General features: G+C 37.4%; 1 protein-coding gene across 1 annotated transcript in view; it reads left to right on the top strand.

Annotated features, from left to right (window-relative positions):
• The window catches only part of LOC134538586 (homeobox protein caupolican), a 130586-nt gene that overhangs the window by 89398 nt on the left and 23942 nt on the right, over positions 1-17246 (top strand). The window contains exon 4 of the mRNA XM_063380011.1: positions 8133-8437. Within this exon, the coding sequence (XP_063236081.1) occupies positions 8133-8437 (305 nt within the window). The remainder of the gene's footprint in view (positions 1-8132; positions 8438-17246) is intronic.

Genomic DNA, 17246 nt, shown 5'->3' with positions numbered 1-17246 from the left:
ACAAAAATCAAACATGCTTTACTTTTAGGGGAAATATAGATTATTTGGAATACTTACGACGCAAAAAAAAAATAATCGGATAGATTTAACTTGTAATACTGTAAAAAAAAATTACTTTTTTAACTAAGCAAGTTATTTGCTTTAATTAACCATTTTTTAAAATAAAGTGCTAAGATAGCAAGGTATTTTTTTACAGCGTTATTAGTCAAAGTTACGTAAATAAAAATTATTGTTGCATATAATGCAAATAATATTTTTTCTCTTAAAGTACAGAATGTTTGATTTTATTTTGAATTGTCATCAAAATTGTATTGTAGCAAAAACTTTAGTCACAGTTTCTAATAATTTGATGCAGGATGGGGGATTTAAAAACTTTAAAGAAAAAAATTGCAACACTTTATAAATTTTGGTTTTTTTGATTGAGAGCCGTGATTATTTGGATTATCATCAGTTTTCAGCTTGACGTTGATTTGTGGGACAGCCTGTAGAACAAGCGCCTTATTACGGCATTTGCTAGCACGAAATTCACGCAAAATAAAGTTCACACTAATGATTACCCGCAAATTTGTTTGAACGTGACTAAATGTGTGCATCGTGAGCTTAGTTACGTTTGAATATCGGGTACACGTCGTTTGTCCTAAAGCGTTTATCCTAATTTCGTTTGTTCTAAAAATTAGAACAAACGACTTTAGGATAAACGACATTAGGACAAACGACTTTAGGACAAACGACATTAGGACAAACGACTTTAGGACAAACGCCGCACCCCCTGAATATCGCAAAGATTCCTCAGTCAAGTTTCTTGCGAAGAGCCACCCTTCAAGAATTCGGACATGATTAATAATGTACATGCATGTTGCCTCAAGATTATACGGCGAGGAATCTATGGAATAACATTATCGCCGGGAAATCGTCCCAGACTGACTACCACACGTGATAAATAAAAAATGTAAATAAGTTACAAGACGAGATAAGCTACTGTCAATTCGAATCAGCACAAGCATATGGAATTCTAAAGAAGGAATTAAGTCAGTAATTACTTACTTCGGTGAAAAACGAAAAGTTTAAGTTTACATACTTCACGTTAATTATAAAGAGTTTTATTATTTTTGAATACTACGTCGTATTATTTATGTGTAAGTATTGTTTAAACTTACAATAAATTACTACAAAATAACGTAAATTTAAGTGATTTTTAATAGCAGACAACCCATTCATGGTTTCTTAAAATGTAGGTAAATTATGAAAGAAAGAATTACTACTTTAAATAATTCAAACTTAGTAATTTGTTATTACAGTCATATTAAAATTACATTGTTATTTATCTTGATTCTGTTCATAAATTGCCGAATTTTCGTAAATATTTACATGCAAAGGTTCAAATATGTTAATATTTAGCCAAATATATCCCTGAATGACAGTTACGTCATGTTCCTGGATTGAAACGCGAATAAAAAAAATACATATTTAAAAATAACGATATATTAAAGACTTTCAGAAACCGCATTTAATTAGATGGTCCGAAAGTTATACTTTGGTCCGTTTCCTCTTCTTTGTGAACCCAACTAATCTGGAAATTTCGTCTCTTTTTTTTTCTTCTTCGCCACTTTTGCTTCCCACCCCCCTCCCCCGTGGACCCGTGCTCAACCGAGCGACTTACACGAAAGGACTTAAGGAAGGGGCTTTTGCCCCTACGAAGTTTCCACTCTTGCAACTCCGGAAAAAATCGCCATTTTTATCTTCTTCTTCTCCTGATTCAACAACCGTGTATTCGTATACCTACCTTCCTCGTGATCTGGGTCCGTTTTCTCATCCCCCAATCTACTTTCCCCATTTAACGTAAAAGAGACCAGGGGAGAGAGAGAAAAAGAAACTTTTATAAGACGGAACAGGATTGGGAGGAAAATTTAATTCCGATCTGGATGAGTCAGCAGTTGCTGTAGCAAAAGTTTAATCTCTGATAAGAATTCAAGCCGACCCTGTAATGGCGGAAGGGGACACATTTTTACACTAGAGGTCGACTCGTGAAGTAGAGAAAAGATAATGAAATGTGAGCAATGAGAACCGAAAGAAGACGGCAGTTGATTGGGTAAGTTCGGGGAAACGGGGAAAAAAATATATCGGATAAAGTTTTAAGATCTTTTTTTTTTCTTCTATCCTGAGCTTTATGAGAGAAAAAACGGAAGGGCGCATATTTGTTACTGTCATTGTACTTATTTCCGCAATCTTATGAATATTTGCTGTAACATTAATGGAAAAATTCTAGTATTTAATGTAATGCAGACTAGAAGCTTCTTAATATTTTAGTATGCTTTTTAGTACAACTTGTGTCTACCTAGTTATTGCTTTAAGTTTTAAAGCATTTAGTTCATGACGTAGGACTGCAAACAATTTTTTTTAATGTTCTAAGCTAGTAATTTATTCCAAAACTTTGTAAATGAACTCATACAATATTAAATCCAAACTTTATCTGACTCCACACATTTACTGTAAAAATATAAGTTGTCAAGTAAATTGCTGTTTATTAGCTGTGTGAGAAGAAATGTGCCGCTATCCTGTTAAAATATAAACGTTTAACGATTCGGTACCTGTCCAGTGCGAAACAAGGCTTACTACATTAGAAAATGTCAGAAGTTTTCCATAGGGTTCAGAGTTAAAGGGCGGAATCTCACGTCATACTCACCCGTGATTTTTTATGGACTGTACATGATTTAATATTGTGACCACACCAGTTTTTGACATGATTGCGTCTAACAAAAACTGTGGCATAATCTTTAAAGATTTTATTTTCAAAAAAGGTATATCTCCACTCAACTTAAAAACAAGTGCAAATTGGGTGTTTTCGTTTTTGAAAAACAATTTCATTAAATATATTTAAACTTAGCCTCAATATTATGTATACACATGTATTGAAGTGATCATTTAAAAAAGACCATAGTTTTTTCTTTCCCCGAGCTGGGTGTATATTTATGATAGGTCTATAACAATTTTTTTTTTAAATTAAACCTCTTGTTTGACTTCGTGTGAGCATAGGTCACGCCATATAAGATCACAGTGTCTGTCAATACGCCCCCCCCTCCTTCGAAATAAAGAAGCCCCTCACTCACATCCTGCACTGGCGAACGGAAATTGATGTCAAAACTATGCTTTATGGAAATATTTGTGTACCTATATTTTAACATTTTTAAGTTTTCTGCTTACTACATGCATGCAAGCCTAAATATGGACAGTGTACACCGTTCAAGCACCGTAACCAAAGATGACTTGTGTCAGTTCAAACTCGCGCAAAGAAATCTCAAGCCGCGTGGGAAATACCAGCGTCCCTCCCCCTCTTTTGAGAATCTTACAGATTTGAGCCCCTGGTAAACAGTATACATTATTCCAGTTGTCATTCCCAAAAAAGAAAAAAACCGCCGATGATATCACAAAGTAAAATATTTGCAGTAGCCGTTATTAATTTAAAGGCATTACATTACATTTTAAACTCAACTCGGCTTAAAGAAGCTAATCATGGAATTAAAAACGATATAAAAAAAGTTGGTTTACGGACGATTATTTTACGTGATAACATCATAAGAAAACATTGATGAAAAATTGCATACTTTATAATTTTCAAATATTAGGTATTTACAGTTTTTGCAAATTTAATTTAAATAATTTGTTTAAATGTAATCACGAACAATTAGTTAAAAAAAAAACGCCTTAACCTGTTTGAAATTATAGAAGATTTTCTCGCACGGTGGTTGGCCGGTTCTTGCACGCTCGGCTCAGGCGGAACGTGCGTGCAGCCGGCGTTCATCGATTCATAAGACGTCATCACGTCAAAAAAAAATGCGCACGTCCATCAGACTGTCGGGACCAAAGATGGAGTCCTCTTGAGTTCCCGTGTCTCCCCTCCAGGTAGCGCCCATGTTGGTCGACCGAACAGGAAGTCGTTCAAAGCTGACGGAACGTCTCCGCTGCCGGCGAAAGTTTACCGCTTCCTTGTCCTCGAAGTTCTGTCCCTGGTTCACCATTGGTGGGCGGCACTGCGAAGATAACCGCCCGCAAGCACGACGAAACACAGTCGTTAAGGCCCCCCGCCTACCCGGGCACACACACGGTGTGCAGAGCTTCAGGAAAAACAACGCGATTTCAAAACTACTCAAGATATCCCAGTGGGGCCTATTTACGAATAGCATTTAAGAGTTCGCTGAGGACCGAAAAGTACTTTTAATTTCGGATTAAGTTTTTAAACTGTATTTTTAGAAGCGTTAAAATGCCTAAAACGCGTGTTTTCAGAGTTATTTTTAGGCATAAAACAATCAGTACAGATTCTTGAAAGCACTTAAGGGGCTTGCATAACACCTTTATCTTCATTTCTCCGCCATATAATGTTGCGGTTACCGCTCAAATTTCACAGTTGTCCTGTGACGACGAGACGAATGCGCGCCAGTTCAGAGACTTGCGCTTAGAGGCTATACTGCGCTGGAAGCACCAGCGAGCGTCGCGCTTATCATCCCGCCTCACTAACACACATACACCCCTGACGGGGCGGGCCTCTTAAAAGACAAGACTCTCCGCGATAACGACAGTTAGCGTGCGATAGCCGCGGGCGCCGGTCTCATGACCAAGGAATTTTCAAAACGACAGGAACAGGCGACACGAAACACTTCAACTCGCACGCCCCATCCATCCCTCATCGGTAGAGACCTGCAAAATTCGCGATTTCAAATCCCTTAAGGATAGACTCCATGATCCTCTATGCACTCGTGTAAATTGCATCTGCTGATTGGTTACCGACTCGCAACACCTGTTGACTGGAATGATAGTGATTCGCTACTTCTTCTGTTAAAGATTTTTCATTGGCCCAGAGTCCTTCAGATAAACTGTAGTCCAATCACTGAAGCAAAATAATGTCAAACGTATTTGGACTCTATCCTATCGCGAAATGAATCCGCGAATTTTACAGGTCTCTACTCATCGGTAGAGACCTTCAAAATTCGCGGATTCATTCGGTGATAGGCTAGAATTCAAACACATATACCTCTAAGATAATTTTGCTATTGGCTTACTGTTCATCTGGACGAATCTCAACCATTTATAAACCCTCAACCAAAGAAGGATCGAATCACAGACAAACCAGCTAAGACGACTTACAAGTCGGCAGCCAATGAACTTGCGTTATTTGCCCGAGTGTACAGGGGTATGTGCAGTCTGTCCTGAAGGCCATCGAAACCGCGAATTTTGCAGGTCTCTACTCATCAGAAGAGACCTGTAAAATTCGCGGATTCATTTCGCGATAGGATAGAGTCCAAATACTTTTGACATTATTTTGCTTCAGTGATTGGGCCACAGTTTATCTGAAGGACTCTGGGCCAATGAAAAAAAAAATAAAAAAAAAATAACAGAAGAATTAGCGAATCACGATCATTCCAGTCAACAGGTGTTACGAGTCGGTAACCAATCAGCAGATGCAATTTGCACGAGTGCGTAGAGGATCATGGAGTCTATCCATTAGGGATTTGAAATCGCGAATTTTACAGGTCTCTACTCATCAGTCATCGGTAAGGGGCAGGCATTTTTCGCGAGAAAAAAAATCCGAACGCCTATTAGATTGCAACTAGCTATACCTGCACAGGCGGTTTCTTCCTTGTGATTGGCGACCGTTTGCGAAAGAAGTCGTTGCCTTTTTTTTTTTTTGTCCGAGCCACTCAGGACGTGTTTGCTTCCGCACTGAATTGCTATGATTGGTGTCGTGACAGTAGACGTGTGTCTTAAAGAACATCGCCCAATCACGAAACACAAGACGATGCTACAGTGTTTCAACTTCCAGCTACTCTCGGAATCTTTTCGCGGAAAAATGCATGGCCCTACTCATCGGTAAAAATTTCTATTGGTAATACAATCCGCAATAGCTCCAAAAAAATTCGAATTTAAATACAATAAATAAACTAGTTATGTTTATGTGTAGATACTGTTAATCCAATCGTCAACTGGAAAACTTGGCCAAATTCATTAAATTTATTACTTTCAGACCAAATTACATAAGTAATTCAAATAAAAAGTTGAATTAGGACATTTTTCAGTACATACACTCTCTAAATTTAGCTGTTGCGAATTTTGTTTTACAAGCACTTAACATCTTTCATGATATTTAACACGCTTTTATTAGCTACACTTGTAACTACGTAGTCAAAAGTTGTAAGTCGATTTTTAACCTATTTCTAAATGTCGAGTCGATTCGAATTTTTGCAAGAATATGTAATGCCGATGACAATACAATAACTGTATGACTATGATCCGATAAGGGAGGGGTATATGGACAAAAAACCATAACTTTCGAACTACGGGCAATAGCCATGCTTTTTCTGTATCCATGAGTTCATCCTGGGGGGGGGGGGGGGGTTGGGGGATTTTCCCCGAAGTCGACTGCACCCTCAAGGGAAGGAAAGGGGTTCAAAACAAAAATAAATCGGAAATTTCATAAATCAATAATTTTTTCGATTTTGAGTGTTTCCGATCCATTCGGGGACATTAACACCCCCCCCCCCCTTCCCCTCAGTTCCACAGGGGTGAGGTCATTTGCCCCCGAATTTTTGAAAGTCGGGACAATTAAAGTACGATATTTTTGACGTGCTTCCAGGACCTTCGGGCACTATTGGATCACCTTGGGGGGGGGGGGGGGGGCGTTTTGTAGGTCAATTGCCCCCGGAAGTTTCGGGATTTTGAAAGTTGATTTTGTAGTGCCTTTCGAGGTATTTATAAGAAAATAATTTAATAAGAACTAAAAAGTAAAAAAATATATTAAAAATTAAATAGTAACGCTTTAATTGTTGTATGAACTAAAAAGTAAAAAAATAATAATTTTTAAGTAATTCGTTCAACAGAGACAGAATTAACTACAATTCTGTATGACAAAAAAAATTAATCAACTAAAAATAAGAATCAAATAATAGCCACGACAATTAATTTTAATTAAAAAATCGTTGCGGCCCTGGTCTCTTCTTCCATTTTCATAATAAACCATGTCCTAACGGATAGACATTAGTGGTAGAGAATTAAAGACAACTGATATCAAGCAGCCTTTCGCTGACATTGGGGGGACGATCCAAGCGGGTTTGTGTGCCAAACGAACATTATTACTATCCTGGAATACTTCAATGGTCATAACAGGAAATAATCGCAACTTAAAAAAGTACTTCTTAGAAGCCATTATGTTTTTCTTTGTGCGATGGTGTTGCTATCTCTGGTATTTTTGACGTGATAACGTCTTATAAATCTATGAACGCCGGCTGCACGCACGAAAAATTGTCACGTTCCGCCTTAGCCGGGAGTGCAAGAACCGGCCGACCGCCGTGCGAGAAAAAACTTCTATAATATCAAACAGGTTAAGGCGGGCATTTTAACTTAATTGTTCGTGATTATATTTAAACAAATTATTTAAATTTAAATTTGCAAAAAAACTAAAAAAATATCTGAAAATTTAAAATGTTTGCAATTTTTCATCAATGTTTTCTTATGACATTATCACGTAAAATTATCGTCTGTAAACCGACTTTACAGACAACTCTCCCCCCCCCCCTTTTGTTTGCTATCATTCTAATTTTGAACTATTTATTTATTTCAATATTTTGGCACGTCAAGGCATTAAACATTGTTGCCACAGGACTAGAAAACCGGAAAAAGGTTGGGGAATTTAAAACGGCCAGGAATTGCCGGTAATTTCAGGGATATGACAACACATTTCTGGAATTTACTTCTTGTGGTGCCAACAAAAGTGAAACGGAAAATACCGCTTACTAAAATAGTTTTGAATTATTTTTTAATTGTGAACTTTAACTAACACTTTTAAAAACGCTTCCAGTTGATACTACTAAAATTTATAACATTGGACATTCTTTTATGGAGAAATTATCGTCCATAAAGTCTTCTTATGACGTTGTCACGTAAAATAATCGTCCATAAAGTGACTTTACAGACAACACCTTTTTTTTGCAGTGACAATTGTATCGACGGTTGTGAAACGTCCGCTAGAGTGCGCTGGAACCGGCTGCCAGCCCGTTGCTGGACACTGTTGCAGATGTCTCTTCCTTGCTGGTGTTCGGTGCGGACTACGAGACTATACAGGGTGCCTCGCCGTGTGTCCGCAGGTACGGCATGGACCTGAACGGCGCGCGGCGCAAGAACGCGACCCGGGAGACGACGAGCACCCTCAAGGCGTGGCTCAACGAGCACAAGAAGAACCCCTACCCCACCAAGGGCGAGAAGATCATGCTGGCCATCATCACCAAGATGACGCTGACGCAGGTGTCCACGTGGTTCGCGAACGCGCGCCGCCGCCTCAAGAAGGAGAACAAGATGACGTGGGAGCCGCGCAACCGGGTGGAGGACGAGGACAACAACAACGAGGGCGACGACGAGGGTCGCAAGAGCGCCGACCACGCCAAAGACCCGGGTGAGTCTCTGCTCCTGTGCTGTCCGCGTCTTGATCTCACGTGCTGTCCGCGTCTTGATCTCACGTGCAGTACGCGTCTTGATCTCACGTGCTGTACGCGTCTTGATCTCACGTGCGGTCCGCGTCTTGATCTCACGTGCTGTCCGCGTCTTGATCGCACGTGCTGTCCGCGTCTTGATCTCACGTGCTGTCCGCATCTTGATCGCACGTGCTGTCCGCGTCTTGATCTCATGTACTGTCCGCATCTTGATCTCAAGTGCTGTCCGCATCTTGATCTCGTGTGCTATTCGCGTCTTGATCTCACGTGCGGTCCGCATCTTGATCTCGTGTGCTATTCGCGTCTTGATCTCACGTGCGGTCCGCATCTTGATCTCACGTGCTGTCCGCACCTTGATCTCACGTGCTGTCCGCATCTTGATATCATGTGCTGTCCGCATCTTGATCTCACGTGCTGTCCGCACCTTGATCCTACGTGCTGTTCGCATCTTGATATCATGTGCTATCCGCATCTTGATCTAATGTGCTGTCCGCGTCTTGATCTCATGTGAGGTCCGCATCTTGATCTCATGTGCTGTCCGCATCTGGATCTCACGTGCTGTCGGCATCTTGATCTTATGTGCTGTCCGCATCTTGATCCCATACACATGCTAAACAGCGCGCTTGGGAAAACTAATATTCACACCAGTCCATTCCGGAGCCGTGTTCGTGCATGTTAGGATTTTTGAAGTTACACTTCTTTAGGCGCGTTATGAAAAATAAATTATGAGAGTGAATTTTTGTTTTATGCGCGTGCACCACGTGATGAAGAAAAGCCTACATACAAATAAAAATGATATACGTGCTTTTAAATCTTATACTATACTGGTCCATATCATTAAAAACAATCATTGTTAAAATTAGTGAAAGAAATTGTATTTGTTAAATTTTTCAAGTGTGTTTATGTAAGTGAGGTTATATTCCCGTTAGTATAATTTATTTGCATTATAAACTATTGAAATATTATTTTATATACAATCAAAAGTATTAAAATAGAATGAACATTCAACATGTTTATTGATTTTCCTTATAATTTAAAATCATCGCGATTATTTTACTAAATTAATAAAATAATATTATACACGTGTTTATATTTATATTGAATACTAATTATTTGTTTTCTATATTTAATTTGATTGAATTTATACTTTAACCGACCGTAGCTAGTTTATGTCACTCCATACCTTTTGATTATATTTCTTATAACTAGTTTTTTTATTACTCCATATAATTATAACGTCTAACGCGTGTACATAAATACACACACCCATTTTTTTATTTCTCTCTCTCTGTTTACCTGAAATCAAATTTGCTAAAGTCAACACGTCAAGTATTTGAATTTTAAATTACTTTATAAGGGTGTTTGGTTAGAAGTTTTATATTGAATAGTTAGAACATTGGTAATTCTGAAGAAAAGACACATTTTTATGAAAAATAAAATTCCAATAAGTTATTTTTTTACCATTTTAAGAAAAAAATTTAATGGTTTGTTATGAATTACCAATTTAAGATGTAGCTAACGTAATCTAATTAACCGTCCACACTATTTAAACAATTTTTTTTTAAACGTAGCTTGACTATTCTCTCATTTCTCCGTCACTAAGTCTACGAAAGACGATTTAGACTTCTTTCGCACGCGCTTTAACCCTATAATGTGCTACCGAAGTAGGACGAGCCTTCTATGAACTTTGGTACTGTTTATCCCTCGGAATGGACTGGTGTAAAGCGCTTTATATCTGATTTGAACAGTTGGTAGCAAATTACGAACAAATTACTGTTCGCAACTTCAGTTTACTTGAGGCTTAAAATGTTAGTGGGTAAATTCCATTCAGAAAATATTCTGATAAAGTATACCCTCGCATTTTTCAGGAAAATTTCCTCTTCTTTTTAAATACAAAAATATATTTATATATTTAAGATAGGTTGATATACTATACTAATGGTAAATTTGTTCTATACTTTAGTCAGTCTCTACGCGTGTATAGATTTTAGTATTTATCCTTTATTATGACATTTTTTAACCCCTTGTAATTATTTACGTTGCCATTATATTAAAAATGTATATATTTGTAGTATACCTGTGTACATGGTACATTTTGTATTTTTTTTTACCACCCACTGGCTCACTTATATTCATGTTTGGTTATGTTTGTATAAAACATTTGATAACATTTGTTTGTAAGTTACTTGATGGAGATTTTTTCCGGTTTTGCAGAAAATTTTACTGTAAAGAACCGGAAAACTTTTCCAAAAATACTTTTCCGAAAAACTAACATTTCGTCTTGAGGTTCAGCCACATTTGCCATAATATGTATAATTTTTTTATTTGCAGACCTTTATGTACAGATATTTTTATGTATGTGACACTAAACAAGTTAATTTGTATGTATAGGTCCAAGCTATGAAACACATCAATCGAACGTCTGTAGAATGATCATGGCGCATTAGTAAAACAAAAAGTATGTGTTATAAACACTTGCATGGAAGTTTACAAATAACAAAGAGCGTGCAGCATTTTACTGGGTGCCAAAATTTGCAACGAATTATATTACTTACTAGCTGCAGTACCCGGCTTTGCCCGGGCTGAACACCGGGTGATATATTGTCCGCGAGTTACAGCAAAATGGATAGCGTTATGTTCAGTGTGGTGGACATTAAGAAATGACTCATAATTACTGTTTGTGTATCTGTGACCTATGGTTTTCTGTTTACCCATGGCGATCGGTTGAAAGGTTTAGAAGTTGATGCGCTACAGCGCCATCTAGCGGCTAGTTAAAAAAAAATTGTTAGCATAAAAACCTTCTCCATGATAAAAACACTTCGATGTGCCAACTTTCATGGCGATCGGTCAAACGGTGTAAGAGTTTATCGACGTCATACATGCCAACATCCAATTATATATATTCTTATATTTCGAAATTTTGGGGCTTTCACTTTTGCGGAAAGTGGATGTTCAGGACCTCGAATGGTTTGGAACACTCCATCTCGAAAGAATAGATATTTGAAATTCCTGAAATTGTCGAAATTTTGGGGCTTTGTTCCCAGAGGGGGGCGGGGGTTTCGAGGACCCTGAATGGCTCGAAAACACTTAAAATCAAAAGATATAGATTTTTCAAATTTTTTAAACTTTCAAAATTTTGGGGCGCTTTAACCACCTGGGGGGGGGGGGGATGGGGGTTATGTTGAGGACCCCGAATGGCTCGAAGCACTCCAAATCGAAAGAAATATAAAGGAATATAAGAATGTAGGCATTTACTGTACTCCTATCTACCATAATAACAATATTGACAAATAGAAAGCTTATTATCTACCTATGAATAATTATCTAAATAAATTAATAAATAACTGGATGTTTAAGAATTTACGTACATACATAATATTAAAATTCAAACTATACACACCAAATAAATCTAAGGATGTTTTTGAAACTATTTTTATTTGTCATAATGTTTAAAACATTTGTAGGATTTGTTTATATGTAAAACTGTGGTGGCAATATTCCGCTTATCCAAAGGAGTATACAAATTAATAGAGATATCACTCCCTGTACACACCACAAAAATTTGAATTAAGTAAAAAAAAAAAAAAAAAAAAAGGTCCAAAAGGAAACAAAAAGTATAAATAACAACTAATTTGACAAAAAAAAATTATACAACTGAAATGACAATGTTAACATCCGCCTGAAATTTAATAGAAGTAGGTAGGTAAGAATATATATATAAGAAATTAAATGAAATTAAAACATACATAAATAAAATTATCTCACACTCAACCAAACATAATGTTTAATATGAAATAAAGGAAGATGGCAATTAAACCTAACTATTCTAATTAATAAAAAAAATCAACTTTCCTGAAATAGTAAAATTCAAATTTTTCAACAATATATTATAACTGATAAATATTTCTGGTCTTCGGTCTCAGCAGCCCTAAGACGCTTGACGCTCAGCAGATAAATTATAAACACTAAACCAAACTCCTTGCAAATAAGTATAGGTTCTGTAAAAAAATTACAATATTGACAAATAGAAAATATTAGTAGGCCCTACCAACCTATGAATAAATTTCGAAGAAATTTATAAGTTTAAGAATTTATGTACCTACATAATATTAAACTTGAAACTATCCACACAATAAAAACCTAAGAATGTTAGTGAAACTAATTTTTTTATTTGTCATAATACTTAAAATACGTATGTTTCCAAAATGAAACAAAGTATAAATAATGACCAATTTGACAAAAAAAAATTTGTATAACTCGAATGACATTGAAAACATACACTTGAAATTTAAAAGAATTATGAATGCCCTAGGTAGGGAGAAAATATATAAGAAGAAATTAAATTTAAAAAATGGGTGCGTGAACTTAGGTACGCGCATTAGAAGTTATACTTCTTTGGCATCATTAAAAAATAGTTTTTAATTGCATGCAAAAGTATTTCGTGGAGTCCCTCCACGTGGAAGAAGTGAAACTTCGTAATGTGGAAATGAAAATAGGAAGGGGTATAAATTGATTTTTAGTGAAATCATATTGTAGCAAATCAAACTAAAAAAATAAAGGAAATAAATTTGTAACAATTCATAGATTGATCTTCAGAGAGAGAGCGAGACACCTATTGAATGTCTATAAAACTAACTTTTTTTATGAGAGCAAATTTTCATGAAATAAATCATGAAATCATTCAACGATAAAAGCTGTTTATTTAATTAAGCGGACGGGTTCGCCCCAAGGAGAAAATTGACGCGGCGAGACCTCGTGGACATAGAGAAATGACAAACACTCACTATTTATGTGTCTATGAAACATGATTTTTTTCTGCAATTTTAATTGTAATATACAAAAACGGTACTGAAAATTGAAATAAATATGGCGACACTACAAACTGTCAAGATCTTTATTTTATTCTTACTCTCTACTTAGTTCCTTACAATAGCAAAACGTAACGTAATGGCTTGAAAGCTATTGCTCGGCAGACATAGAGGAATGACACTAACAGTTTGTATATCTATGACACACATTACATAAAATTAAGATATTTTTTTAACCCGTTTAAAATTTATTATTTTAGACAAAAGATAGCCTATGTCCATCCCCAGGATATAATCTATCTCCTTGCCAAATTTCATTACGATCCGTTCAGCCGTTCAGCCGGGAAAAGTTAACAAACAGACAAACAGACAGACAGACAGAGTTACTTTCGCATTTATAATATTAGTAAGGATTGCGTATATAGTGAAAAACACGTTGATACTTTCCATAAGAATTTTGGTCCATTACATGCCAATAAACCTGTAGACATTTTGAATGGCTTAACTTAACAAAATGTGTGTGTATGTATATAAACATGTGGAATAGTTAGGTGCCACGGTATTTTTTTTAAACATTTTTGTGCATAAACAAAAATAAAGATAATTAAGTGATTAAAGAAACAAAACTTTAAAACTTATAAGGCAAAGCTACGGATACTTTACGATAACTTCTTAATTTAATACAGAAAAATTAATCTTATTTTGCATAGTGGCCAACTCTATTAGGCCTAATGTTAGTAATTTCAACAGATAATTAGAGCCAACGTCCCACTAAAATTATAACAATGATAAAATTTGCGTATCATTTTGAAAATAACGGTTTAAAGGTATGATTATATCAAAGTCTGATGTCAAATAATGTTTTTATAAGTGTTATTTATAGCTAAACTTAAAGATATAAAACAGTAGGTAAAGTAGCTACTCACTTAAGCAATAATGAGTTTTCTCCATTAAGTTATCTCCAGGGCCATCTTCAAAAATAAACCTAATTTTTTTTTTTTTTAAAAAAAATCCGCCGGCTTCTATAAGAAAATTCTTTTCGTAAACAATGTTTAGAGCGCATTCTACTCAGCTGTCTTGGATTTATAAATGTTTGCTATAACTTCAGTTGGAGCTATCCATCTTGTTTCTAATGGATCCTATAAAGAATATCTTCCCAAGTTTTTACACTTTATTATAATCTGACATTTACTAACAGGCCCCGTTTGCACCCACCGGTAGAATATAACTGGTCAATGAACCCTAACGACTAAGACTGTTGTAATAACTACACCATTCCAAGAATGGTTTAAAATAATTTTATGGACACACACCATTGCTGGTTTTCACTTCATGTCACAGAGAAAACAAAACAGAACAAAAATGGACAAGAAAGATGATTACACAAACACGCAGACGGTCTGTGTGCCTGACGACGGGAACATACATATGTCAACTCCCGAAACGTCGCCACTGTTGTCTTGTGATCGTCTGTGCCATGGTTGTTGGTTCCACCTGTGCGTCACTTTGTTGTTGCGTTGTCCGTATCATCTGTTTTGTATCATCGTTGGGTTCATCGGTTTGTCACTTGTGTTGTCCAAAAGGTGGCTGGTTTTTTTTTTTCCCCCTGTTACAACTGTTCCGTCGTGTCACTGTGTTAGTCTGTGTCGTCGTCCCACTGTGTTTCACCGTACCGTGATGTTTTGACTGATTCCTTCTACTGAATTATCTTTCCTGTCTATACATTTGACATTAACTGATTTTTGGCTTGTTTTTTTTTTCCTTCTTCTGTGTGTTTGTGTATTCATCTTTATTGTCCATAACCGTTGTTTTTTCTATTACTTTAATTGAGCACCAGGAGTGGCGTATGAACATAAAAAAAAATTGTTTTCAATCCGTCTTCCCGATTGCAACAATCATTTAAAAAAATCATTCCAAGGAATTTTGACTTCCGAAAAGTGGCCAAAGACTGATCCTGTGCCTGGCCAAGCCTAAAGAGAGAGAGAGAGAGAGAGAGAGATAGAAAACACCCGGCAAAACGCGGACGCTTCATTGTGACGATACGGAATGTCTCAGAGCACCCCGGGCGGGCTAATGCGTGGGCGAGTGCGTGGTCAAATGCAGGAGTGACGTCACAGGATCCGGTGCGCTCTCCTGACGTCATCATGTCCGCTGCCGTCCGGGAGCCGCAGCTGCGAGAGGCCACAGAGCGAACAAAGAGTCGCAGCACGGACCGGACACTCCGTTCTTCGCAGTCGCCGCGCGAGATCGCGAACTTGACAAAAATGCAAACAGTTTTCGTCACGCTTTTAAAATACGACGAACAGATCGCAATTCAATCAAGGAAGTACGTTTTCAAAAAATAATTTCGTCTAAATGCTAGTCTTCTATGTTGGAATGAAATAAATAGTAAAAAAATTCGTATTTAATCGATTTGGGACTACTAGACATTCACAAAATGTTATTTTTATTTTGTTAATATCACGACGGAATGTTGAAATAAAAAAAAAACATCAAAATCAAACGTGAGAGATTCCTTTAAGCCAGCCCGCCGATAACCTACGCTTCACCGTTTTGGTTTCTTCGTTTGGATATTACTCAGCATTGAATATGTGATAAAAAATAAAAATAAAAAAAGAGCGCATGTAACTTACTACGCGTGATAGAAGTAAAACTTATTTGGCAATTCAAACCTCGACTCGTAAGTATATCGTAAGAGGTAAAACGGCAGAGAGAGAGAGAGAGAGAGAGAGAGAGAGAGAAGATAATTTTTAATAATGATTAATTAACAAAAAAAATACTACTCACTGTTGAAATACTCGTGCCATAAAGGAAAATTATTTCTTCAAACAATTTGCCATTTAAAACGCGCCAAATCTCTGAATTATTTATGAAATTCATAACAGGTAGCGCTATCTACGCGGGAAATGCAGGGACTGTCTCAACGGCACCCTCTGCGCTGCTGGTTGAACAAAGGAGGAACACGAGCGCGCTGGTAGCAAATATACATACAATTCAAGGCACTCACAGCTGACTGTATAGTATACCTATATCTATTTTCTGAAACAAGTGCATGCGCACATTCTATCTCATTCTGTCTCATTCTTTCGTTCATCTCTCTCAGTTCTTTTTTTTTTCTGGTGGTGGGGGAGAATCATCTAACAAAGAGGAGAACGAAAACGAGCCCAGCAACGTATATAGCATAATGTTCTCTTCATATATATATTTTTTGACAAGTACCTATTCTCTGTCCTTTTCGCGTCAGAAACGATTTCGGTCTTGAAATTTTACTCTCATCGCGCCCTTGAAGTTTCACTTCTAAATAAAATGAGTTTTTTTTTTAAATTTATTTTACACGTAATAGTAGTTTAAGTCTCTTTCGGGGTTGAAAATAAGGAAAATGAAATTTTTGGTGTCAACACGCAGTGGCTCGTAGAGTTCACGTTTATTTCCCCGAGGTTCGATCAAGCGTACATTGTCATGATGGGGGGGGGGGGGGGGACTAACTGAGCCAAACGGGGCTGGCCGTCTGGGCTCAGAGATATGCAGGGGGTGGTTTTGGAGGGAGGCGACATCTGCTGCGAGCGGGGGAGAGAGTCACAGGACAAGAAACCTCCCCCCCCTCCTCTACACCCCCCACGACCCCTGGGGTCTTATCAGCGGCGGATATCTGACCCCTGAGGCAGTGTGCGCGGAATGGCCAATATTCTTTTGGAAAAAGAAGGTGAGGGGGGGGGGGGCGGGTCTGGCGATATGTTACCGACGCGGCTGGCTGTGTAAGGGCCTTAACCCTCCTCTCCCCCCCCCTCCCCCTTTTCCAAATGGGATATATCTCGCACTCCCATTCAATTATCTAGAGGACGGGTCGAAGTTATCTGGTTCACAGATCATTGAGGGGGGGGAGGGGGAGATAGATTCGAGAAACCGCCCCAGTGCGCCTCGAATTACCTCGTCCGATTGGCCCAAAGACATGTTGGGCATGGGG

The sequence above is a fragment of the Bacillus rossius genome, chromosome 13 (assembly GCF_032445375.1).
Source record: "Bacillus rossius redtenbacheri isolate Brsri chromosome 13, Brsri_v3, whole genome shotgun sequence".
Taxonomy (NCBI): domain Eukaryota; kingdom Metazoa; phylum Arthropoda; class Insecta; order Phasmatodea; family Bacillidae; genus Bacillus; species Bacillus rossius.
This window is presented reverse-complemented; position numbering and strand designations above follow the sequence as displayed.